This window comes from Chiloscyllium plagiosum, chromosome 24, assembly GCF_004010195.1.
Source record: "Chiloscyllium plagiosum isolate BGI_BamShark_2017 chromosome 24, ASM401019v2, whole genome shotgun sequence".
In the NCBI taxonomy this organism is placed as follows: Eukaryota; Metazoa; Chordata; class Chondrichthyes; order Orectolobiformes; family Hemiscylliidae; genus Chiloscyllium; species Chiloscyllium plagiosum.
This window is the reverse complement of record NC_057733.1, coordinates 32404752-32431483: the sequence shown is the minus strand read 5'-3', so window position 1 is coordinate 32431483 and position 26732 is coordinate 32404752. Positions and strand designations below refer to the sequence as shown.

General features: G+C 39.7%; 1 protein-coding gene across 3 annotated transcripts; it reads left to right on the top strand.

The window, feature by feature from the left end:
• The first annotated feature begins 3168 nt into the window (after positions 1–3168).
• Positions 3169–16404, top strand: rpl38 (ribosomal protein L38). 3 transcript variants are annotated; one of them, XM_043714742.1, is made up of 5 exons: positions 3169–3233; positions 3443–3486; positions 10377–10437; positions 15231–15353; positions 16321–16404. In XM_043714742.1, exons 2-5 carry the CDS (start codon positions 3484–3486, stop codon positions 16344–16346), a joined length of 213 nt encoding a protein of 70 aa, XP_043570677.1. In that variant the 5' UTR covers positions 3169–3233; positions 3443–3483; the 3' UTR covers positions 16347–16404. The 3 variants fall into 3 exon arrangements, with proteins under 3 accessions (XP_043570677.1, XP_043570678.1, XP_043570679.1); XM_043714743.1 differs by having other exon boundaries at positions 3231–3352; XM_043714744.1 differs by lacking the exon at positions 3169–3233 and adding an exon at positions 3237–3356.
• The last annotated feature ends 10328 nt before the right edge of the window (positions 16405–26732 follow it).

Sequence of the window (26732 nt, the reverse complement as noted above, 5' to 3'; positions counted from 1 at the left end):
TTTCAAAATCTGTTTCCCAATCTGTTTCTCCATATCTCTGCTGCTATTGGGGGGCCTATAGTAAACACCCAACAAGGTGACTGCTCCTTTCCTATTTCTGACTTCAGCCCATACTACCTCCAAAGGCAGATCCCCCTCGAACTGCCTTTCTGCAGCCGTTATACCATTTCTAATTAGCAACGCCACCCCCCTCCTTTTTTACCACCCTCCCTAATCTTACTGAAACATCTATAACAAGGAACCTCCAACAACCATTCCTGTCCCTCTTCTATCCACGTTTCCGTGATGGCCACAACATTGTAGTCCCAAGTACCGATTTTCCTGCTTTTTGCCTTTATCTCTGATTTACTTACTGATTAAAAATATGCCCATCTTAGCCTTGAATGTACTTAACAACCCAGCCCCTACAGCCCTCTGCTGTAAAGAAATCCAGAGATTCATTGCCCTGTGGGGAGAAGAGATTCTTCTCCATTTCTATCCTAACTAGGCAACCCATCACTTGGTTGTTTATGCCTTCTGATTCCTTGACCCTCCCCCAAGAAGAACAACCTTTCACCATTTACCCTGTCAAACCTCCTTATTTCTTTTATTAAGGTCACCTCTCATTCTTCCAACTCCAATGATTGCAAGCCCAACCTACTCAGTCTCTCCTCACAAAAATCACTATATATCTGGGTTCAACCTAGTGAGCCTTCTCTTGATTGTCTGCAATGCCAGGAAAGCTTTCTTTACATAAGGGAATCAAAACAATTCATAGTATTTTAGATTTGATCTGACTAGTGTGTTGCATCATTTTAGAAGCACATTCCTTTTTTATACTTCCTTCCCTATGAAATAAAGTCCTACATTCCAAAACATTAACTCTGATTTACCTTCAAAGATGCTGCCAGACCTGCTGAGCTTTTTCAGCAACTTCTGTTTTTATTCCTATGTTCCATTTGCCTTCCCTACTATCTGCTGAAGTTGTACACTAGCTTTTATGCTTTATGCTTTGGGGATTCCCCCAAATCTGCAGTCTCTCTCCATTTAAATAATAGTCAGCTCCTCTATTCTTCCTGCCAAAGTGCATAACTTTACATTTTCCCCACATTACATTCCATCTGCCAGTTTTTTGTCCACTCACCTAACCTATCCATATCCTCCTTTACTCATTGTGTCATATTTGTGTCACCTGCAAACTAGGAATTCACTTTGCTCATCCAAGTCACTAATGTATATAGTAAATATTTGTGGTTCCAGAATTGCTCCCTGTGGAACTCCACTACTTATGCCATCTTGGAAATGCCCCGCTTTTGCAAACTCTCTGTCTTCTATTAGCTAGCTAATTATTTATCCATGCTAATTTACTACCTACAACACCTTGTCCTCTTATCTCATTAAATAGCCTAAGTCTGATACGTTATTGAATGCCTTTTGGAAATTCAATATATTCAGTATAAAAAATACAGATAATATAAGCTATTCTATATCTCAAGAATTGTTTTCTCCATGATGCTCAATGTTGATTTCTATTTGGGCCAATTTATTGCTTAAATACCTTTCAGCCTGAATTTCTACATTGATTAAAGTTCCCTTTTGTATCAGGGAATTTTAGTTTTGACTCACATACTTTCTGATGTTTGTTCACTCATTGCCGAATTCTGACTTGGGATTGTGACTCTGCCTTGTTGCTGGCAATTTCTTCTGTTGCAATGCATTTCTAACCTGATGTGAAATTTAATTTTTGTTTTAAGTATTTTTCAGAATTGAGTGCTTCAACAATATTTTGTTGAATTACTGTCCTCAACTATCAGCATACATTCATGTAGAACTCTGAGCTCAAAAACTGCATGAATTTATGTAAAACTCTGTTATCTCACTTTTTAGATTAGAATCAATCTAAACATCAGGTTATAGACAGAGAACACAGGGGGCTAACTCCTTCAACATATTGTCTAGCTATCATCATTGATAACAGTTAACCCGAGAATGCAATTTTAAAAAAAAGGGTTTTGTGATTTACACATGAAAGAAGTGAAACTATCACTGTATTCTAACAGATGAAAGACTTAACAGACAATCAATTTTTCAAGGTATAATTTCAGTTACATCACACTGCAAATTTTTGCTATAAATTCTGTGTTACGATCGAGCCCTCCACAATCACCTGATGAAGGAGCGTCGCTCCGAAAGCTAGTGCTTCCAATTAAACCTGTTGGACTATAACCTGGTGTTGTGTGATTTTTAACTTTGTTTTCTTTAAAGTCTTCTGGGTTACTATCTTTGCCTCATTGGGACTGCTGCTGCTGAATTAAAACTTCAGATCCCACTACTGCCATTATATTGTGTGCACTGCACCTGTAATGACATCTTCACAGTGGGTAGTACTTATTGCATGCAATCAAATATTAATCATTTCAGACCCATGTACAATATCTATGTTTCAAAGGCTGCAGATTTTTAACTTTATCCACCCCAATCCTAGGGTGGATGCTAGGAAATTGTTTCCGTTAGGCGAGGAGACTAGGACCCTTGGACACAGCCTTAGAATTAGAGGGGGTAAATTCAGAACAGAAATGTGGAGACATTTCTTCAGCCAGAGAGTGGTGGGCCTGTGGAATTCATTGCCGCAGAGTGCAGTGGAGGCTGGGATGCTAAATGTCTTCAAGGCAGAAATTGATAAATTCTTGATGTCACAAGGAATTAAGGGCTACGGGGAGAATGCGGGTAAGTGGAGTTGAAATGCCCATCAGCCATGATTAAATGGCGGAGTGGACTCGATGGGCCGAATGGCCTTACTTCCGCTCCTATGTATTATGGTCTTAATCCAACACTGACACCTCCGCATTGTGGTTCAAGAAGTTAAATCGGTTTGAAGTCAGGCTTCCTGGCTCAGTGGGCATACTGCCACTGTTCCTAGAAGAGTCTCTCTGGTAGGCAGGGATGTATTTTTTTGTTACAAACAAAAACAGACATTGATGGAAAACACAGCAAAACTAAAGTTCTGAAGAAAGGTCACTGGACACGAAATGTTAACTTTGATTTCTTTCCATAGATGTGTCTTTCCAGCAATTTCTATCTCTGTAGGTAATTTTTCTTCGTCAGCAGCTTCCTCGTATCGACTTTGTCGTTGCGAGTGTCGCTCGGTGTGTTTGGTCCCTGCGCGGAGCCCGTCGGTGGGCGGGGAGGAGGGGCGCAGTTTACTTCCCGGATGTTGAGCGGGGCCTGCTTTCTTTGATTTCGGCGGTGGAGCTGTAGGTATCTGAGTGGTTGCGGCAGCGGCTTCAATCCCCCGGCATCCTCGCTCGATTCGCGCGGAATCGGCTTAGAACTGAGCTTGGGCGAAAAGGGAGTGTTCCAGCGTTCCTTCCTTGTGGGTATGGGGTAGATCCCGAGTGCGGGGAAGTTTATATTTGATGTATGTGCCTTCTGTTTTTTTTTAAAAATCTCTTGTGTTTTACAGAGTGCGGTTCACCTCTCCTCCGCCTGATTCTTGGCCTAGCCATGGTAAGCCTGGGGCTTTGGGGGGTGCTTTTAAATCCGAGCCACTATAATACTGACTAAAACACAGTCTCACCTGGGGCTGGAAAGCTGGGGTCTGGTCTCCCTCCATCCCTCCTGTTTAATGTCAGGTCTGCAGTTTGATTGTCTGGGATCATGAGAAATCAATAGCAACGGCAGTAGGCTGCTCGGCCCCTCAAAACCTGCTCCTCCGTTCAATAGTCGAAGAGTGTGGCGCTGGGAAAAACACAGCCGGTCAGGTAACATCCGAGGAGCAGGAGAGCCCACGTTTTGGACATAACCCTTCATCAGGGATGTGAAGAGGGAAGGGGGCTGGAGGGAAAATGCTGCCTGACCCACTGTGCTTTTCCAGCACCATCGTTTTCATTCTAATCTGCAGTACTCCCTTTCACCTGGATGGAAACTTCCTTGATTGCTATGTCCTTCCAGCCTCCTGCTTGTCTGCTTTTGATTCCCACATCTGTTTTTTTTTGCCTCTGCCATTCAATAGGGTCATGCGTTGATCTGACATTCCTCACATCTACTTCCCCTGTCAACTTTGATTCCCCAACTGATCGAGAATCTAAAACTTCCTTACATTAGGTGTTGGCGTCATCAAGGCAGAGCATTAGATTTTAATATCATTTTCCTGTCAAGAAGCAAATGAGTGTTGAGTAAAAATAGAAATAGCTGGAAGTGTGCAGCATCTGTGGAGAGAGATCAGAGTTAATGTTTAGGGTCAAATGAACTTTCGTTAGCAGGGCATTGAGTAAAACTGGTTCAACACTTTACTGAAGCCAGCTCCCCAACCTTCCTTAAATATTGGAAAGTCAGCAGTGAAGGGTCTTTAAGTTGCTGCATATGTGTATTTCTATATTAAGTTTAAAATGAGTTCTTTGAATATTTGACTCCTTTGCCTCAACTGGTAATTTGGAAAAGCTGTTGTTCCTTTCCTTTTAGTTACTCCATATTCAGTGTTCCTCATGTGAAGTAAGTTGAATACTACTTGAACCTGCTGAATTTACCTCTGTTAACTCTGGTGTCCCTCATTTCACATTAATACTCTGTCCAGGTCACATCATTCAGACACAGGTCTACTTGCATGTTGCTGATAGCCCCCAGCGTTACCTGCACATTACCTCTGTTATTGCTATGATTTCATACATGTCTGATATCAGGATATCTGAGGATTTAGTGTTCAATTTCAATCATTAATGAATTAGGAGCAGAAGTAGACCTTTTGACTGAACTTGCTGCACCATTTAAAAAAATCATGATCTAATTGTGTTTTGAATTCCATATTCTTAACTACTGATGACCCTTAATTCCCCTTTAAGAATCTACCTTAAAGAATATGACTTTAAAAAATTCACTGACCCTGCCTTCACCGCCACTTGAGTTCCAAAGTTGCACAGCCCTCTGAAAGTAAGAAGTTCTGGACTGACCCATGAGGAAACATCCTTTTCATGTTCACCTTGTCAAGATCTTTCAAAGTCACCTGTCACTCTTCCAAACTCCACTGGGAACAAACCCAGTCTGTCCACTATATCATTACAAGACAATCTCCTCATTCAGTGTATTAATCTAGTAGATTTCCTCTCAATCACTCCAATGAACTTAACATTCACCCTTTAAATGAGGAGAAAGAAACTGCATGTAGTATTCAAGATGTAGGATCTGTTTCCACAAGCATAACATCTTCAGTATAACGTTCAATTCTGGTCCTAAGAAAGCCATCCAATTAGTTGCTTTGCTTGTGTTGTACCAAATAATAACTTTCTGACTTGTGCAACAGAACACCTAGATACCTCTACACCTAGGAATTCTGCCGTTGTACTCTATAATAAAGCTCTTTTATTCTCCTTTCCAAAGGGAAAAACTTCACATTTTCCCCACATTGTTATATCTGAAAGATTTTTGCCCACTAACCCATGACTTTATCAAGGAAGGGACTTCATTCATAATGCAGCTGAATGTGGCTAAGCTGAGGGAAGGTCCTGAAAGCGCTTTGAGTTGAAGGGATCGTGCTTTGACAATCCCAGCTCTTCCTTTTTATGCATTAGGAAGTTACATCCCCTGGATTTGCTTGATTACAATTTGGCGAGAAGTCCTTGACAATGCAATCAGTTAATACTCTAGGAGAAAGTGCGGACTGCAGATCCTGGAGATCAGGCTTTGAAAAAGCGCAGCATCTGAGGAACAGGAGAATTGACGTTTTAGACATAAACCCTTCATCAAGAATGTGGGGGTGCCCATGGAAGGGGGTGTGGCTGGGAGGGAAGGTAACTAGGAAGGCGATAGGTAGATGAAGGTGGGGGTTGTTGATGATAGGTCGGAGCGGGTAGGTGGGGAGGAATTCATATACCTGAAGATTACTGAAGAAGGGCTTATGCCCGAAACGTCGATTCTCCTGTTCCCTGGATGCTGCCTGTCCAGCAACACATTTTCAGCTCTGATCTCCAGCATCTGCAGACCTCACTTTCTCCTCAAGGAATTCATATACCCTGATGTAAAAGCAGTCATTCTCCCTCTATCATACATATTTACACCATGGTTGTCATGAGATCCAGGTAATTTTTGTGGAGTGTGTTAAGCAAATGCCATGTAGGTAACCCCTTGTATCACTTTTCTAATGCGATGGTAGTAGATTGGATTGGGTTTGCCCTATTCTTTTTCCTTTTGTTTTAAGTACTTGCCCACTATGTCTGGTATCTGCCAGTGTTGTAAAAACGTAGCCAGAGATGAAGGCAGTGCTGGAGCACAAATCATTATTCCTATAGTTGTGATGATATTGCAGTCCACAGCCTTCAGTATGCTCAGTAGTTTGACGTTTGGAATGCTTCTAATTATCTGAAGGCTGGTTTTATGATAGTTGAACCCTCTGTAGGAAGCTCAGTAGATTATCCACTTGGTTAGCTATAAACTACAGTATTCAGGCTTGACCTTTGTGCTCAAATATGCTTCATCCGTCATTTATGTTTACGATATTCATGGAACATCCTCATCCCATCATTTTAATTGTATGGCTCAATGATAATTGGATGTTGCAGTGGTGTTCCGGATGAATGAGGTTTTTGCGTCCTGTCTTTGTGGAGCTGATTTTTTACTTTGGGCGGTTGGAGGCAAGGGGTTCCTGTCAATTCTCAGGAATGTTAGATTTCTTCAGGGATACTTTGAGAACTTTGCCAAACATTTCCTCACTCCTTTGGGAATCTTTGTACTTTAGAATAGAGTAATTGTTTTGGGAGCCTGGTATCGGGCATGTGAGCAAGAAGAGATGTGTGCACCCCAGTCCCTGTAATCGTTTTGCATGATTAGTCCCTCTATTGGTATTGTTGGCTTTGGAGACAATGTTCATATTAGACTATGTACCCTGCAAACAAACTTTGAAGGATTTTATGAAGACAATGGCAGTGGCATTTCTTCAATTCTTTGAGCTGCATACCGTGGATTGTCCCTAAGTCTGTGAAGCATGTAGGAATGCAGGAGTCACTGCTACTCTATAAACCATGAGCTGATTCCCAGGTTTGTGCTCCTGGTCCTCAAGTATTAACTTTTTCATTGACCAAAGGTTGAACCAGCACATTGAAATCAGTGATAGATTTTGCACTGTCTGTTTCAGGGAAGGTTTCTCCAATGTCCTTCTCAATTGCTTCCTCTCAGTGGCAAAAGAACTGTGCATGCCAAGGTGGATTTTGTCTTGCTAAAGGATATAATCTTCATTCTGTAGCAAGTAAAGATGCAGCAAGGAGCAGCATCAACGGTCCTAGCTTTTTTTAAACTATGCAATAGTTTATTACTCTCGATCATGACAGTTTGAGTTCTCAAATTTGGCTGTACTCAGAAATCTGTCACCATCTTTGTCTACTGCATTATGACAGTTAATCTGTGATCTTTACTAACAGGACCAGTGCAGAGTCGCGACAGCAAACAACTGTTTTAAACCAGTCACCTTTATCTTTTACTGAAGTTTCAGTCTGTTCAATCTTGACTGAGGCCACTTGTCTTGCACCCTTCATTAATATGAAGTTACCTAAACCACACTATCCTGGCCTACACAATCTTGCTGACTTTTACTCTTCCAAGGCATTTGCTTTTTTAAAAAAAAACTCAATCCCCTGTTTTAAATCAATCATTTCTGGTCCCTGTAACCTTGAATTTTCCAGGAATTTTGCATTCAATGATATAGACCTCCAGCGTTTTTAGTCCCATTGTTTCGGGTTAACCTTTTAGCTTTTCAATCTGATGCACTTAACTTTCTTCCTTAAACCTCCGGCTTTCCACCTCCCTTGATTTAAAACTCAGGTTTATTCTAAGTCCTAATTGCTTTGCTGTTGAATTTTTAATTTTATATCTTGTATGGTAATATGGATGTTTCACATTAGACGTGCTACATAATTAAAATTGCTTCTGGTAAATGACTCCGAAGATACCCACATGATGTAGACCATCCTTGATATTGTTGAAATGTGACGGTAATGGCCCTTCAGTAATGTATTTTGTAGTTTTCAGTGTTTTCTTTTCAACTTTGTGACCATTCATTTACAAGTTGAAGTCTGAGGCCAAAAGAGCATGATACTGCTGCTAAAGTTTGTGTAACTCAGATAGTCAGACCATGAAGTGATTCACCTGGACTGCAGTTCCATCCCCTCAGGAGAAGACCTCTCTTGTGGAATGAATTCATTCTATATTGCTGAATGGTTATGATCCCAACTCTGGTAATACTGAACAAGCCAGATCCCAGAATGGAACCTGGCATGATGGTTTTGTTTTGAAACTCATGTTTATTCACCCACATGATCATGAGACTGTGAATTTTCTTTAACAACAAAATTTTGTACTTTTTTTTAAAAGCTACAGTTTTAAAAAAATCTTAATACCCAGCAAAGTTAAGTTTCAACTTATTACCCAACATTATCCACTTAAGTTTAGAACCCAAGGTATTACCTCTCTATATCGAATCTTGTAAGTCTATTTTATGGATTCTTCCAATTTCTGTGCTGTGAACTGTGGAATTTTCTTTTCATGAATACCCATAAAACTGCAAACTGAGAAATCCTCAGTTCAAATAACCTGCACGTGTCTAACCATACACATCGTATGGAAGCTGCGCAACTAAACCTTTCTACTGAGGTGACCAATTTCCCTTAACTGTTCTGAAAACCGATAGAAGAGAAATCATAGTTCTGGCCCCAGTCAAAGCCCCTCCGTGCTACCCTAAAAACTTTCAAATGCTCCTGGTTTTCTAAACTAAAATTAATCCTTGATTATTCTGAACTGAAAACCTACTGGCCTTCCATATTTAAACCACAGTTTAAACACTTCACGTTAACACTCCAAGGATTCTCACTCGGCACTGTTCTGACCTAGGAGGATGATAGAGTCATAGAGATGTACAGCATGGAAACAGACCCTTCAGTCCAACCCGTCCATGCCGACCAGATATCCCAACCCAATCTAGTCCCACCTGCCAGCAGCTGGCCCATATCCCTCCAAACCCTTCCTATTCATATACCCATCCAAATGCCTCTTAAATGTTGCAATTGTACCAGCCTCCACCACATCCCCTGGCAGTTCATTCTATACACGTACTACCCTCTGCGTGAAAACGTTGCCCCTTAGGTCTCTTTTATATCTTTGCCCTCTCACCCTAAATCTATGCCCTCTCACCCTAAATCTATGCCCTCTAGTTCTGGACTCCCCGACCCCAGGGAAAAGACTTTGTCTATTTATCCTATCCATGCCCCTCATAATTTTTTTAAACTCTTTCAGGCCACCCCTCAGCCTCCGACGCTCTTGGGAAAACAGCCCCAGCCTGTTCAGCCTCTCTCTGTAGCTCAGATCCTCCAACCCTGCCAACATCCTTGTAAATCTTTTCTGAACCATTTCAAGTTTCACAACATCTTTCCGATAAGAAGGAGACCAGAATTGCACGCAATATTCCAACAGTGGCCTAATCAATATCCTGTACAGCCGCAACATGACCTCCCAACTCCTGTATTCAATACTCTGACCAATAAAGGAAAGCATACCAAACGCCTTCTTCACTATCCTATCTACCTGCGACTCCACTTTCAAGGACCTATGAACCTGCACTCCAAGGTCTCTTTGTTCAGCAACACTCCCTAGGACCTTACCATTAAGTGTATAAGTCCTGCTAAGATTTGCTTTCCCAAAATGCAGCTCCTCGCATTTATCTGAATTAAACTCCTACTGCCACTTCTCAGCCCATTGGCCCGTCTGGTCCAGATCCTGTTGTAATCGGAGGTTACCCTCTTTGCTGTCCATTACACCTCCAATTTTGGTGTCATCTGCAAACTTACTAACTGTACCTCTTTTATGCTCGCATCCAAATCATTTTTGTAAATGACAAAAAGTAGAGGGCCCAGCACCGATCCTTGTGGCACTCCACTGGTCACAGGTCTCCAGTCTGAAAAACAACCCTCCACCACCACCCTTTGTCTTCTACCTTTGAGCCAGTTCTGTATCCAAATGGCTAGTTCTCCCTGTATTCCATGAGATCTAACCTTGCTAATCAGTCTCCCATGGGGAACCTTGTTGAACGCCTTACTGATGTCCATATAGATCACATCTACTGCTCTGCCCTCATCAATCTTTGTTACTTTTTTAAAAAACTCAATCGTTTGTGAGACATGATTTCCCACGCACAAAGCCATGTTGACTATCCGTAATAAGTCCTTGCCTTTCCAAATACATGTACATCCCTAGTTTTGAAGGTTTTTTGAAAATAAAAACTAACCACACTTGTGCCACTTTTGAAGTCCAAGAAAATCATATACCTTTTTAAGGTGTGAACACTTTTTGGAACCAACTGGTTGTGGTGCTTTTTATTTTGCTTTAAACAAATATTCATTTTTTTATTTATATTCAAACAGCCTCAAGTAATGTCAGAAATCAAAGACTTCTTGCTAACAGCAAGAAGAAAGGATGCAAAATGTGAGTAAATTATACGGTATTTTTAGCATGGATATTTTAAGTCTAAAGTTGTGAATGTGACATAAATAGCCAACATGCATGAATGGTTTTTTTTGACGGTACAAAAAAAAAGAAAAAACAAATGAAGAAGACAATCTGCAAAGGAATTGGGATTGAGTGGGCAAAAGTTTGGCAGGGCACAATGTGGAGAGAAAGCTAGTCTTTAATCAAATAAATAGAAAATATGTATGAATATATCAATAAAATATTGCTTAAACTGAGAAACTGCATAATGTGTATATTGGGAACAGGATTGACCTTGTATGCGAATCACAATTAGCATGCAAGTAGAATAGTGAATTAGGACTAATTTGTTATGGAGGAATTGAATGTAAAAATAAGGGAGTCTTATTGCAGCTGCACGGGGTGTTGGTGAGAACATACTTCTGGGTACTGTGTATAGTTTTGGAAGTTTCTTGGAAAAATTGTACTTGCATTGGAGGCAGTTCAGAGAAAATTTACTTAATTCATCCCTTAGAATAAGAGTTTATGTTGTGCAGGAGAGGCCTCTACCTGTTGGAATGTAGAAGAATGAAAGGTGACACCACTGAAACACAGATTCTGAGGGGATGTGACTGAGTAGACGATAAAAGATCTCCCTCGTGGGAAGCAGTTTCCAAATAAACAGCGTGTCACTTCAGATAGATGAGAAGGAATTCACTTCTGGGAGATTGTAAATGTTTGGAATTCTCTCCCCGAATGAGCAGTGGAGACTAGGTCTTTTGACTATATCCTAGGTGCAATTAAGGTTGGTCAGTAGGAAAGCAGAAGTAAACCCACAATTTAGTTCATCTGTGATCTTGTTACATGACGACAAGCTTGAGGGGCCAAATGGCCTACTTCTATACCTATTACAAACAAAAATAAATTTGCTGAAGAAATTAAGCCAGTGTAGCAGTATCTGAAGAGAAAACAGTATTAATGTGACTCTTCAAAACTGACAGCAGTTAGGAAAAACTGATATTTATGCTGGGGCGGATGTGGTGGTGCGCAACTGGATAGAAAGGGAATGGTGGGGGTAGCACGCACAAGTGGGCAGATAAAAGAATAGTTGATGGCTAAGGAAAAAGAGGCATAGAAGATGATAATGGGGCTTACCTGTAGGTGAAAATGAACTGGCTGTACTGACAGCAACTCACTCGTAACAGGACCTGGGTGGGTAATAGACATGGAAGGGGGTGATCATGCTCTTAAAATTTAAGCTTGATATTGAGCCCTGATGTCTGTAACTTGCCCAAGTGGAAGATGAAGTATTCTTCCAGCTTTTATTGCGTTTCACTGGAGCACTGCAGTGGGCCTGAGCGAGAAATGTTGACATGGGAACCTGGTGTGTTGAGGTGGCAAGTAGTTGGAAACTCAGGGTCATTTTTACATACAGAACACAGGTGTTTCACAAAGTCGTGACCCAGTCTGAATTTCCTCTCCACTTTCCTTGTTATGAAACTATTTATAATTTTGAATTTGGAAATGTCCAATTTTATTAAGTTTGACACTGTCATTGTGTTGATGACTGATTTATCATACTTGACTACAAAATCAAAATACTGTGGAGTGTGAAAATCTATGTTAAGAACAGAAAATGCCAACAATATTCCAATGAGGCCTCATCAGTGGAAAGAAAAGCAGTAAAAAGGTTGGTCCTTCATCCAAACTGGAAGCAGAGAAAGCCTTTGTCATTAACATTGCTTGTACCTGCAATTAAGAACATGATTTTTCTGTTGCTGTTCACAGCTTCTGTAGGTCTATTTATTTCTTGGCCAAGTACAACCCTTACACATAATTCCTTTTGCCATTTAATCTTCTGCCTTATCATTAACCTTCCCCTTTTTAAAAATTCTTTCCTTGCTTGCCTGTGTATTTTAACAACTTTTATCTCCTAATTTCTCCACTTCTGATGAAAGATCATTGGGATAACCCAGACATTTGCTTTCCTTTCCACACGTTACCTGACTTAAGTCTCTCCAACATTGATATGAGCAAAGACATGTTTCACTATGGGATTACTGATGTTCTTCATTCTTTAAGCCACCACCTGTTGTATTGGAGCACGGAGTGCGAAGTATATCTGAAAATATAAAGAAACTTTATTATTTGAGAGTGCCATCAGAGCCATGCCTGGTGGTTAATGACATGTTGTGTTTACTCAGAAGGGTCTCTTGATGATAACAAAACAATACCTTTTTTAGATAATTCAGCATCAAATAAGTGTCCATCCTGGTAATTTCTGGTTTGTGGGTATCAATCAGTTAAGCCATTTGACTCAAATATTTTAAAGTAAAGCAAAGCATAAATATTTTCATATTTGGATGAATTGGCGGCTTTTTGAAAGATTTGTTACTTTTGATTTGGGTAAAACACAACCGCTGGTGACCTGCATTTGTGAATATTTGAAATAGGAAGGAAGTTGCGTCACTGGAGAAATAATGCAGAAGCTAATCTTTAATTTGATGGGACTTTGGAGAGGTGGAATTTATGCATGGATGGATTGGTCATGGGTTTTATACATGCTTGGTTCTTTGCTTCTTCCAGGATTGCCTCCAAGTACTGATCAATAGATGTTTGATCAGTTGGATTTTTCTGTCAGGAATAATGGCTGTTTTCATTTTAAAAGGTATATCAAAGGATGATGGGAAAGCAGGTGGTGTGAAACTGGCTGCACAGGTCCAGTTGGGACAATTATATCTAGCTATTCAGAATACTCAAACCTGACTTATTTACCAATCACTACTTTCCTGGGCAATTCTGACAAGTTGGGAATACATTCTCTGCTAATTGTCAGAGATGTGATGCTGTGGTAATGAGCCATCAGCAGGTCACAGTGAAATAGAAATCACATGAACAGTAACAAACAGTCCCATTTTGGGAAGTGAAGGAATGTGTAAAGATATGAGAGAAAAAGGGTAAGGTTGATTGTGTCCTTGTCAATGGGGTCACATTTGTTAATGGAAATGAAAAAAGAATTTAAGGCTTCATGGTAGATACATGGGTTATAATGACTCCTGCAGAGTACTGCTAATAACAGAGAGGGGAAGAGTTTCTGAAATGTGTTCAGGTGAATTTCCTTGATTATTTTTTCTAACCTTGTGAGGAAGGAGACATTTGTGAATATGCTTCAAGGAAGTGAGGTGGATAAAGACATTGTTTCTTAAACTATTCTTTACGATAATCACATTTGAGATTTGGTTTAGTAAAAGAAAAGAACAAGGACCAATTTAAGGTAACTACTAGAATGGAGGATGATATTCAAAGGGTTGAGAAACCTCTGTCCTTGTTAAATTGCAATCAAATTTTACAGTCTTGGTGGATGTATTCTGGTATAGTTAGTATATTCTAATGGGGCAAAGTATAGGGAAGTCAAAGGCAGAGCTCCCTGAATAAATAAGTGGAAGGAAGCAATTATCTTTAGTTATCATTTTGTCTCTCATTCAGCCATTTAGTTTGAAGGGCATGGATTTGGACAGATGAAGTAATTGATAGAATTTCTGAATAATTGCACTTGCAGTATTTTGGTTGTGTGGCTCAGATAAGTTACAGAGGAACTTAGATTATCTGGCATTCACTTATCTGAATTTCAGATTATCCAAACAAGATTGCAAGATCCTGTTGCATGGCTTAAATATGTTATCCAACGATTGCTTATCCGGCATTCGATTAACCGAACACAATACCCCCCCCCTGCCTGTGGCCTTCGGATAATCGAGGTTCCTCTGTCGTTGGAACATAAAAGAGGCACCATCACAAATGTGGATTCTTGGTTTGAATTCTCTGAAACTGAGAAAAGTAAAGTTCAGTCATCCGTCATTCAGATTAAATTTTGAGGTTGGAGTAAGTAGGTTTGTACCATAAAAGGGTGCTGGGAGAAGGGTTACACAATGTGAAGGCAGACACATCAGTTTGTAAGAGCCTTTTTATCAGGGGAGTTGAGATTGTAAACTGGAGATCCACTTAATGGAACAGTCAGTCTAGCTCATTGATTTTGAGAGAAACCAGATATTGAGAATCAGAATTTCCTGTAACTGCAGATAAATTTTTCAATGTAATGCTTTTAATGGACTAAGTGGAGAAGCAATAGATTATTGTCTCTGCTCTACATAAATGATTCTTCGTGAGCTTGTGAAGATTGGTATTTTTTTTGTGAACTAATTAATAATAGATTGAAGCTCAGAATTGCTATATACCTGAATCAACTGAATATCTCCAGTTTATGTAGTTGTATCCACTTGTGAAATGTGAACTGCCAATCAGTAGCTTGGCCCTACTAATAACAGGTATTGTGATGACCTGGATCAAAGGGTGTTTTATTGTTGTTGATGTGGAGATATGTTAAGAAATTGATTTCAATTCTGGATACTTTATCAATCTGAACAGATTGTAATATCACACCTTTGGAGCAGATGGAATTTGAACCCAGTCTGTTTTGCCCTGAGGTAGGGACTCCTAAATTTTAATTGTATTTGTTGTAATTAGTCAGTACATCAAATGATGAGTTGACCCATATTTGAATCTCCTGTTCCCTGGATGCTGCCTGACCTGCTGTGCTGTTCCAGCAATAAAGTTTCAACCAATACTTCAGTCAATTTGTGTAAGTTTGAGGTCTTGGAAAGTCATGAGATCTCAATTTGCATTGCTAGGACAACGCCAACTCCTGTTTGTGTCTTGGAATGTGCCTCCTTTTTTAATGGAGTGTAATTTTGAATTTTTCTATAAAAAATTGTTTTTTTTTATTGTCTCAAGACAATTTGTCTTTTTTTTAGCTGTGAAAATTAAGAAAAATAAGGACAATGTCAAGTTCAAAGTACGGTGCAGCAGGTACCTATATACATTAGTCATCACAGACAAAGAAAAGGCTGAGAAACTCAAACAGTCCCTGCCTCCAGGTAAGAAATGGATAGAATGTGCACATCGGTGGGTGAGGATGGTCCAATTTTAATTTTGCCAAAAAAATTAACATTACAATTGGCAATATATTAGTTACAAGTCTGAAAAGTGTACATTTTCTGCTGTAACACAGACAAATTTGAAATTAGATTCATGTAAAGTCTGAAATCTCTTGAAGGACTGAAACAACATTCTTCCAGATGATATAAAGATAGTGTTGATATTCAGTTTTAAATTAATGGCTACACAGTAAGAACTAACTGCACAAGTGCAAATCTGCATGGAATGTCTGGCTGCTGTTTCAGCTTCCGCAAGTTCCCCAGTTGCAAATCCATAGTCTGGTGGGATATCAGTGAATGTGCTTCTTTACAGCTCCTTTGGTATAAGTTCTGTTTACTTAGGAAAGCCAAACCACTGCTTTGAGATGACATCTTAACTTTTGTAGCCTGTTAACCTGTACTAGTCAGGTTTTGTAGCTGAGCTTACTGCACTAAAAAAGTGCTGCTTCATCTGAGATGCTGTTTATTAGATAAGGCAACAAACCAAACCCAGTCTGCCCTTCGCTGTGCAAGCAATCCAGGGCACTATTTAAAGAGGGCCTTTTAACCCTAGCTTCCTAGCTATTTTTTTCCCTGAGCACTACTTCAAACAAAAAGCTCTATCTTGTTGCTTTGTTTGTGACAGCTTGCTTTGTGAAGTCGGGTGCTACATTTTACCACTTATTACACTTAAAAGTACTTGTATATAAAATGTTTTGCGATGTGGAGAACGGTGTTATGAATGTTAATTTAACTGATGACTAGTTGAATTTTAGGTCTAAAAATTCAAATTGCTCTCACCATGAAAACTTAAACCAATACATTTTCCTTTCCTTTTTAAGTATTTTGTTAATGGGTGTTTATTTGGTAGTTTTGAGATTTTTTGTGCTTCTACATTACTCTAACCTCAATATTTTTCTCCCATTAGGTCTGGCAGTGAAAGAGCTGAAGTAAACAGTTGGATTCTCTAAATGTTGTCCAGATTTTATTGAATAAACAAGAATAAAAATTGTTTTGTGATTTGTGATTCTTCTACCCATATAAATAGATTACTTTGCTAACAGTACATTTGCAATGAAATAGTGCAATTTGTGAACCCAGAACAAATCAAAGTATAGTCAGTCTGTCCAATACTGTGTAGCGTGTAGTTGTTCTGTAAAGAATTAATGCAACCAATTTGTGCACAGTGAGGTCATGCAGACAGTAACAAGAAATGGCTTGTTTTTTTTTGTCTTTGTTGGATGAGGTAAGTATTGGCCAAGCGGATAAAGAACTCTCATGCTCTTCAAATGGAGTGGGGGAAGAGAGACAGCAAAAAGGCCTCCATTGTCTTTGTTCACAAAATTTGGTGTGTTGGTTCTTGCTGATGCAAAGATTTCTCTTTAACTTTTTTTTCAAATGCTTCCACTGGTTTACAAAAGACACATCATGGCTGTTTCACTTGTGAAAGGTGTCTGACTTATCCAATTCAAAATTACAATTTGCAGCATCAGCTGAAAGAATAAGTCGGTTTAAAGTGGCTTACTGGAGAGAAGTTTTTCTTCAGGTATGATTACCTACTCCCTGTCTGGCTCATGGCCTAAGATCTCCTAACTGACAGTCAATCACTTAATTGTTAGTGGGACACATTGTCATTGGTTTGTGGACAAGGACCAATCTACTTCACCTGTTAACAACACCCTGTTCCAGTTTCTGACACTTCTGTAACTCAGCTACAGAGTTGACATTAGGTATCAAATTCCTTACTTTTGAAACATGCAGATATCCTTATAAATCCCTGGGATCAAAAATGGTTGTTTCTCATTTTCAGTGCAGTTTTTAAAAGTGCAAAAATAAAAATGCAATCTTAAAATGAAAAACCTAATTGGGAACTGGATCAGCCTTCTAATAGGCAACAATACTGTAATTGTTACATGTATGTTGTGTGACAGTATACCATGGCCTATTTCCTCCGAGTCTGCCACTTCAAGAATTCTGCAGGAATTTGATATGCTGCTCCCATCTGTGCTACAGAAACCATTATCTGGCCATTAGAAAATCTGTACCAGCTTGCTGCTACTGAGGTTGAAAATTCTTTTCATGTTGGATATGAACTCTACCTGAGCTAATATATATTCTCGCCTGTTTCATGTGATCAGTTGGTCAGGTGCTACTCCAAATGTATACTGACTAACTTTGTATATTGTGATCCACTTTAGGATTTTGATCAGTGCTACAAATTTGGTGATTTGGCTGAAGCTAACTTTTAAAATAATTGAGTAATTAGTTTGTTTAAAGCATGTGTTGTTTGGCCACAAACAAAATCCTATCTTGTAGATAATACTGATATAAATTCATAAAAGATCCTTAGCTAGCACCTTCCAAATCTGCGACCACTTCAACTTAGAATGACAAGGGCAGCAAGTACTTGGAAACACCACCACCTGCAAGTTCCCCTCCAAGCCACACACCACCCTGACTTGGAAATAATACCACCGTTCCTTCACAGATATTGGGTCAAAATCCTGGAATTCCCTCCCTACGGGTATTGTGGGTCAACCCACAGCCAAGTGGACTGCAGCGATTCAAGAAGGCAGCTCACCAGCACCTTAAGGGCAAATAGGGATGAGTGATCAATGCTGGCCAGTCAGTGATGCCCAAGTTCCACAAATGCAAAGTAGTCTGTGGGGTCTCAAGGTTCCTTGGACTACAGTGTTCACTGTAGCATGAGAGTTTCAAATTTAAAAATGATTAGAGCTTTGTCCACTGTTGTGGCAACTTGTTTTAGTTTAAAGTCACACTGTCACTCTTACTCAGTAACTTGAGCCTTTACATCTAGGTAATTTCTCCCAGTCCAGTTCAATTAATCATTACCTTTCCAAACTTCTCAGTTTCTTTTTTCCTTTGGAATTCAGATTCCCAAAAATATTTGTTTCTAAATCCCAATTAGCAAGATCCAAAATTAAATTACTTAGTGTGGAAACATGCCCTTGAGCCCACCAAGTCCACATCGACTCTCTGGAGGGCAACCCACCAGACCCATTCCCCTCCACCTAACACTACAGGCAATTTGGTGTGGCCAATTCACCTAACCTGCACATTTTTGGACTGTGGGAGGAAACCAGAGCACACCCACGCAGACACAGGGAGAATGTGCAAACTCCACACAGTTATCTGAGGTGGAAATTGAACCTGGGTCTCTGGCACTGAGAGGCAGCAGTGCTAACCACTATGCCACCATGCTTCCCTTTATATGCCTCCTACTGATTTGAGAATGGTGACGGGAGCCAGAATCATCAAACACGTAAACTTTGCAGTATGTTGTTAATTCCAATTCAGTACAAAGTCTGTTAAAATGACCAAAACATTTACTTTTTATAAACTTTCAATTCAAATTATGTCATATATCAAAACCACAAACAAAAAAAGTTTGTTTCTCACAAGCAGGAATTAACAGCAGCAAACTGTTTTAAAATCACATTCAAACTGAACAATAAAGAGTTAACCCACTTTTAGTTAATGCAGACAAAGCCTGCAAACCCATGGAACTGCTTGTTTAGCTAGTTTCTTTCTCACTTCACAAAATAAATAGTTTCCACACAGTATTAGAGATTCAGCAACAACCTTTCAGTAAGCCTCTGTCAAGTGTACTGAACTAGTTGATATGTTCCTTTTCTTCTAAGGCTGAAACATGTGATACCTTGAGTCCGTTTTTATTTGATTTGGGTTGAAGTCCCTGTGGCCAGTAACACCTTTCCTCCTGTCTCGTCAAAAATTGGAGTCCCACCTTTGATCAGTCTGGCAAGTGATCAGCTGGCTTTTGCTCTGACATCAGTTTCTCCATTGCTAAGTTTACCTTCTCCAGTACTCGCAAGTGAATGGGACTACAAATTCCTTTTCTCTCATTCCTGGACCTGTCACCTGTCCTGGGTACAAGAATCCTCTATTCTCCAGTTGATCGCAGACCCCAACAGATCCCTATCCTTTGCTGCAATTTTCTAACTGCCAATGATTCTGTCACATAATGAATGGTCTACTCTTGTGTAGTACTCTTACTTTGACTGCAAAATCTGGTAAGTGGCTTTAATATCATCTCTTTGTCCTGCTCAGCTTTACTATACCTCCTCTTCAACCATCTCTCATCTGCCTCCCTCTTTTCTCCTTTTCTTGTTATGCTGTACAATATGCTGTCAGGAATTTCACTTCCCCAGTCCACTGACCTGTCTTACATTTCTGTATGATTTTGCTCCTCAGTTATTTTCCTTTTTATAATAGCTTCTTTGTCCTGTCACAGAGTCGCACAGCATGATATCAGACCCTTCGATCCAACCAGTCCACGCCAACCATAATCCCAAACTAAACTAGTCCCACCTACCTGCATTTGACTCATATTTCTTCAATCATTTCTGAATAACCGTAAGAAATCTAGAAATAAGCCTGAACCTGAGGTGCAGCAGCAGGATCCACACTACTCTCAGTCAACCATGGTACACCTATCTTCCCAATTTTGACATTGCTGGCCAGATGTTCACCCTCCACCTGATAGGCCAACGGCCAGCCTACTTTCATTTGCCTGTTTTATGTGCATGGACTCTCTCATCTACTGTTCTGTCTCACCAACAGGATCATCCAAACTCTGTACAACCTGGACCCAATCTAGAAATTTCACTACTACCAATTAAGCAAGTTAGAAAGCAGTGTGTTCTAATAGCCAAAACATTGTCTTCTGGTTGTTTCTTCTTTTACCATGCACAATTTAATACCACTTTATTCAGACAGACTTCACACATTCATATTTACTATTCATCAGCTTCTGATCACAAAGAGACTAAATACCGAATGGATTTACACACTTCACCTAGTTTTCTTTTTCTTTTTATTTTCCACAATATTCTTCAACTACTGTGATACCTCCAAGGTAATTTCTAACCTTTTCCTGACTCCTGTCCAAGTAGGTTTTTGCATCCCACCAGATTTTTTGCTTCTCTGGTGGATCCCTGAGATTCCGATACTTTGTTTTATCTATTAACTTTGTTCCCTTATCTACTTAAAGTTTAATTGCTATCTCCTTGGGCCTCTGACTACAGACATTGTCTTCAAACATATCACCATTCACAGCAATCATCATAAGTGGCTTCTCGTCTCTATACTTGTTTATTCACTCCTGTCCTGTGGTGAATCTCACACACTAATTCTTGATATGCCTCCAAGTGATTCTGGCTTATTGTGCATGTGCAGGGTTAGTCCATTTAGAAGTTCTGGGCTGAATGCTCCCCTTGGTCTTATTCTACTCCACTGTCTTTATATTGTACCTCAGTGGACTGACAACCAACCTATGGGTGGTAAATATACATACAAACCCATTTGGTGTATCTAATTGTCTGATTTTTGTTCATGTGTTTCAAGTAACACCTGAATTTTTTTAATTTCAAAAATACACTTTATTCATTAAAAAATCTTTGTGTGTTTGTTTTTGTACAGATGCATATCAAGCAAACAATCACTATCCCAAAAACACCAGAGACCTCTCTTACACAATAATAATATCTATCTATATTTGAGACACTAGAAGGGTCCGATAACTGAGCAGACCCCCATTTACCTTCAGCAGAATGACCTCTGACAGTGGTCTTTCCTTGCTGCACCTTGGCAGCTGCCCTAATTTTTAGAGTATCTCTCAGCATGTTGTCCTGCACCTTGGAATGTGCCAGCCTGCAAGACTCAGTTGGGGTCAACTCTTTGTTCTGGAAGACTGACAAGGTTCAGGCAGACCAAAGAGTGTCAATACAGCAATAGTTAGGGAACCAAGCAAGGCAAACAGGTCTATGTTCAATAAACAAAGATTACATTCTTATACTCTGCAGTATGCCGTTTGTCATGTGACTGCTGCAGTATGAGACATTTACAATATACGTGTCTCATTACTCTCCATTGTAAGGCAAATCAATCTCCTGCTGTACCTATGTCCCATGACCATGTCTCTGGAAAATGCTAACAGGTTCCCATTGCCAGTATCTCTCTGTAATGTTAATGAGTTTGTACTTTTACATACATTATCATTGTCTCTTTGTGTAGCTAAATGAATAATGTCTCCTCTATGTCTACATTTCTGAAAGAAGCTTATATTCAATATGATTTAAGTCATAAAACCTCAAACAAGTGTTATCCCACCCTGATGTGTACCCATGTACCTTCTGTATACTGGTATCTATCTAGTTATTTAATTAATTCTGAACCTAAGAGCCATAGCCACAGCAGAGCAGTTGTGTTCAATTATTTGCAAATAGTTGATAGTAATATTTGAGTGATTACAAATTGAAGTTTAAATATACTTTTATGACACTGCATTAATTCATTTTGACTAATTAAATTCTGTTTGTGGTGTTTGTCTGGACATTTATTAGAAGGGATTCTGGATCAGTGGTGCTGGAAGAGCACAGCAATTCAGGCAGCATCCGAGGACAGGCAAAATCGACGTTTCGGGCCTGTCCTCGGATGCTGCCTGAATTGCTGTGCTCTTACAGCACCACTGATCCAGAATCTGGTTTCCAGCATCTGCAGTCATTGTTTTTACCTCATTTATTAGAAGGGAATCAAGATCTGGGGTGGCATGGTGGCTTAGTGGTTAACACTGTTGCTTCATAGAACCAGGGTCCCGGATTCAATTCCAGCCTCAGGCGACTGTGTGGGTTTCCTCTAGGTGCTCTGGTTTCCTCCCACAGTCCAAAGATGTGCAGGTCAGGTGAAATAGCCATGCTAAATTGCCCATAGTGTTAGGCGCATTAGTCAGAGTGAAATAGGTCTGGGTGGGTTACTCTTCGGAGGGTTGGTGTGGACTTGTTGAGCTAAAGGGCCTGTTTCCATACTGTAGGGAATGTAATCTAATCTGAAATCAAGTTGGCAATTCCAAGGAAACCAGTTCTGTGAGTCTTAAGTGCTCATGTTCTGTGTATGTCCATTTTTTTTGTTGTTCTATTAAATAGATCCAATATGTTTTTAATGTATTATCACTTATTCGCAGACATTTGAAGTTTGCTTAGAGCATAAAATCTTTTTAAGATATTACTTATAAAATTATATTCCTATCGTGATTGCCACCTTAGTACAGGTTTGCACTGCATAAACCCCTTTTCAGAATATTTTACATTATTAAAAAATTCAGTTTATCGGTAAATGTGGGTTAGAACACTTGCAATTCAAACTTGTATGTGGGAGAAGTTAACTGGACTTTTGTTATCCAGTTCTTTAAGTGCTGTTGTTGACCAGTTTCTGCCATTTACTGTATACTGGATGAGTCCCAGGTGTCCTCCCTCAGTCCAGCTGAGGTGTTCTCAGTAATCAGTAATGCAACTCCCCCACCTCTTTTACATCCTTCCCGATCACATCCGAAACATTTAAATCCCAGAACATTAAGCTGCTAGTTTCCGTAATAGCTGCAACATCATAGTTATATGCACAAATCCAAGCTCTATGATCATCTACCTTACCTGTCATATTCCTCACATTAAAACAAATATACCTCAGATCATCAGTGCAGCCATATTTAGTAACCTGTTCCTGTCTGTTCTTCCTCTTAACGTTACTGGCCTTAGTCTCTAACTGCTCTTCGGTCATTTGACTTGCTGATCTACTACTCTGGTTCCCATCTTCCCACTACACTAGAAAACCTCCCTGCCAGGATATTGGTGCCCCTCCAGTTTAGGTGCAATCTGCCTTTGTTGTACATCCTACCTACCCTGGCACACGTCTCAATGAACATTTTACTTCAGCTGAAAATTTGCTGTGGAAGACCTTGTTAACTGATGCTTTAAGAAAAAAATCTTTTTCCAAAGTGTGTTGAAATGTGTAAGCTGAAATATTCTCCCCTTTAACATCTTGCATTATAAATTAAAATTTGATATAACATCCAAATGAATATGCTAAATTTAAAGATTAGAAATTGGAGCAAGAGTAGTCTATGTGACTCCTTGAATCTGCTTTATACCATTCATTAAGATTATAGCTGAACATTTACATCATCTCCACTTACCCATGCTATCTCCATTTCATTTAATACCCAAAAATCGATTCATTTCAGTCTTGAACATACTTAGTGAATGAGTGACCACAGGCCTAAGGGAATAGATCATTCTGAAGCATCACAGCCCTGACTGCAGAAATTTATCTTCATCCTCGTCCTTAATGGTAGACCTGTTATTCTGAGGTTACAACCCTTAGCCTACATCACCCAACTCCACATTTACCCTGTCACGTCGTCTGAGAAATTTAAATCTTCAATTAGATCATCTCTAATTCTTCTAAACTTAAGAGAACATAGACCCCCATTCTATGCAAACTCATCAAACTGGCACCAATTGAACAAACCTTTGTTGCATCATCTCCTGTGTACCCTCATTTTTGCAAAAATATACTTTATTCATAAATTATCCATTAGTACATTACAAAACAAATTTTGTTGGACATTACAGAAGACTGAATGAAAAATTACATTTCTTCATTGAGCACATTACACTCTTAAGTGTCTTGATCCAAATGACTTGGAGTTCTGAAAGCTAGTGCTTCCAAATAAACCTGTTGGACTGTAACCAGATGTTGTGTAATTCTTAACTTGATCCAAATGCATTAACTAAATATGACCATAAATGATGTATATTTTGTTACAAGCCAGGAGGAGATCTAAAGTTATTGGCCCCTTGGTATATTATGGCAAAAAGACCTAAGATGGTGGCCCTTCCCCATTGCGTCCTGGCAGTGACTGCCTTGAGCTTTAGTACATCTCTCAGCACATAGTCATGGCACCTGGATCATGTTAGTCTGCAATATTTGGTCAAGGTTGAGAGTGTACTGGAAAAGCACAGGAGGTCAGGCAGCATCCGAAGCGCAGGAGAATCGACGTTTTGGGCATAAGCTCTTTGATCAAGGACAACTCCTTACACCTGAAGATCAACAAGATTCAGACAGACCAAAAAGGATCATTCACCGAGTTATTGATTAAGTACACTTTTTTTTATATTTCAAAAATGTACTTTGTATGTATTTATAGATGATTTTATAAAATAAGGTTCTAATAAGTTCTTCACAATCTTTGCAAAGAGAAAAAATAACAATCCTTTGGAATTTTAGCATTTCTCAGAACGTCTCTGCAGTTGCAAAAAAAAGCATTTCCTCCTTATGCACAAAACTATTGAGGCACTGAGAACGTTTGACACCTGAACATGTTCATGTTTTATTTTGTTAGGAAGATCTTAAGTAATGGTCTTTCCCCAGTGCACCTTGGTGGCAGCTGCCCCAGATGTTTGTGCATTCCTCAGCATGTAGTCCTAGATCTTGGAATGTGCCAATCTACAGTCTGTCGAGGTCAACTCTTTGCACGAGAAGACCAACAAGTTATGGGCAGACCAAAGATTGTCTTTCACTGAGTTGATTGGTTCTCCAGGAGCAGTGAAGAGTCATACAGCATGGAAACAGACCCTTTGGTTCAACTGGTCTGTGCCGACCAGACATCCCAATCTGACCTAGTCCCATTTGCCAGCACTTGACCCATATTCCTTTAAACTCTTCCTATTCATATACCCATCCAGATGCCTGTTAAATCTTGTAACTGTACCCACATCCACCACTTCTTCTGACAGCTCATTCCATACACTGACCACCCTCTGTATGAAAAAGTTACACCTCCAGTCCTTTTTAAATCCATCCCCTTTACCTTAAACATATTCCCTCTAGTTTTGGACTCTCCCACCTTAGGAAAAAAGACTTCGGCTATTTGCCCTATTCACATCTCTCATGATTTCATAAACCTCGATTAGGTCATCCCTTAACCTCTGATGATCCAGGGAAAAAATCCCTTGCATATTCAGCCTCTCCTGATAATTTAAACTTTCCTGTCCTGCCAACGTCCTTGTAAATCTTTTCTGGACTTCCTCAAGTTTAACAACATGGTGATTCTGGCTAATCCAAGATGGAGGACAGGAAAAACTTTTGGCTGTAACAGCTGCTCCTTTTTTGAGGTACTTTAGGTGTTGGAGGTGATTTCCTTGAATTCCAGGAGCAGCAATTACTGTTTTATATGCTGTTGCATTGTTTTGGAACTTTGGAGAAAAAAAGTTAAAACAACAGTTTTAAAAGGGAGAAGAACAGACAAAGGAAGCACATAGTGAAGTCATTGCAGGAGAAAGAGAGAGAGAGAACCTACACAGTTACTGCCTTTGCTGTTTGAATTCATGTATCGCTGGATATCAGAGTGCATCTGGGAAAATCAACAAACAGTGAAATTCATAACTGATCTTGGAGGAACTGTTGGGTGAAGTTCACAGCACAGAATCAGATAAGTTAATCGCTGTTTTAAGTGTGGCCTACAGAGAATCTGCAGTAGTGAGTAGAGTGGGTTCTTTCTTGATTATATGTTTTTGGAGCTATGTTTCTTGATTAAACTTAAAATATAAGCCATAACTATAAATTTAACCTGGGGCAGTGTTTGTAGAGGACTAAGATGTTGTTATTTGGTGGGTCTGTAGATTGTGAAAGAGCAAAAATGGCCTTTAATAGAGTGATATGTACTTCTTGTCAGGTGTGGGAGTTTAAAGAGAGTTTAAAGGTTACTGCGGATTATATTTGCCATAAATGCTGTTGGCTGCAAATCATATCAGATTGAATGGATCGGTTGGAGACACAATTAAAAGCAATGAGGAATTTCCACCAGCAACAGTATGTGATGGATGGCAGCTATAGGAAGGGGAGAAAGTCTCAGATACAGTCACACAGATGGGTTAACTCCAGGAAAGGTAAGAGAGGCAGGCAGCTAGTGCAGGAGTCTTTTGTGGATATACCCATTTCAAAAAGATATGCTGTTTTGGAAAATATAGGGGGTGATGTATTCTCAGGGGAATGTAGCACGAACAGGCAAGTTTCTGGTATTGAGACTGGCTCTAATGCAATGAGGGGTACGTCGGCTTCCAAGAGACCAATTGTGTTTGGGGATTCTGTAGTCCGAGGTACAAACAGGCGTTTCTGTGGCCAGCAGCGAAAAAGCAGAAAAAAACTGATTGGTTCGCAGGTAAAGGGATGGCTGGAAAATGGGAAGGCTTCAGAAATCCAGAGAAAGAATATTCCTGTTAGGGTGAAAGGAAAGGCTGATAGGTATAGGGAATTCTGGATGACTAAAGAAATTGAAGGTTTGGTTAAGAAAAAGAAGGAAGCATATTTAAGGTATATACAGGATAGACCGAGTGAATCCTTAGAAGAGTATAAAGGAAGTAGGAGTATACTTAAGAGGGAAATCAGGAGGGCAAAATGGGGACATGAGATAGCTTTGGCAAATAGAATTAAGGAGAATCCAAAGAGTTCTTACAAATATATTAA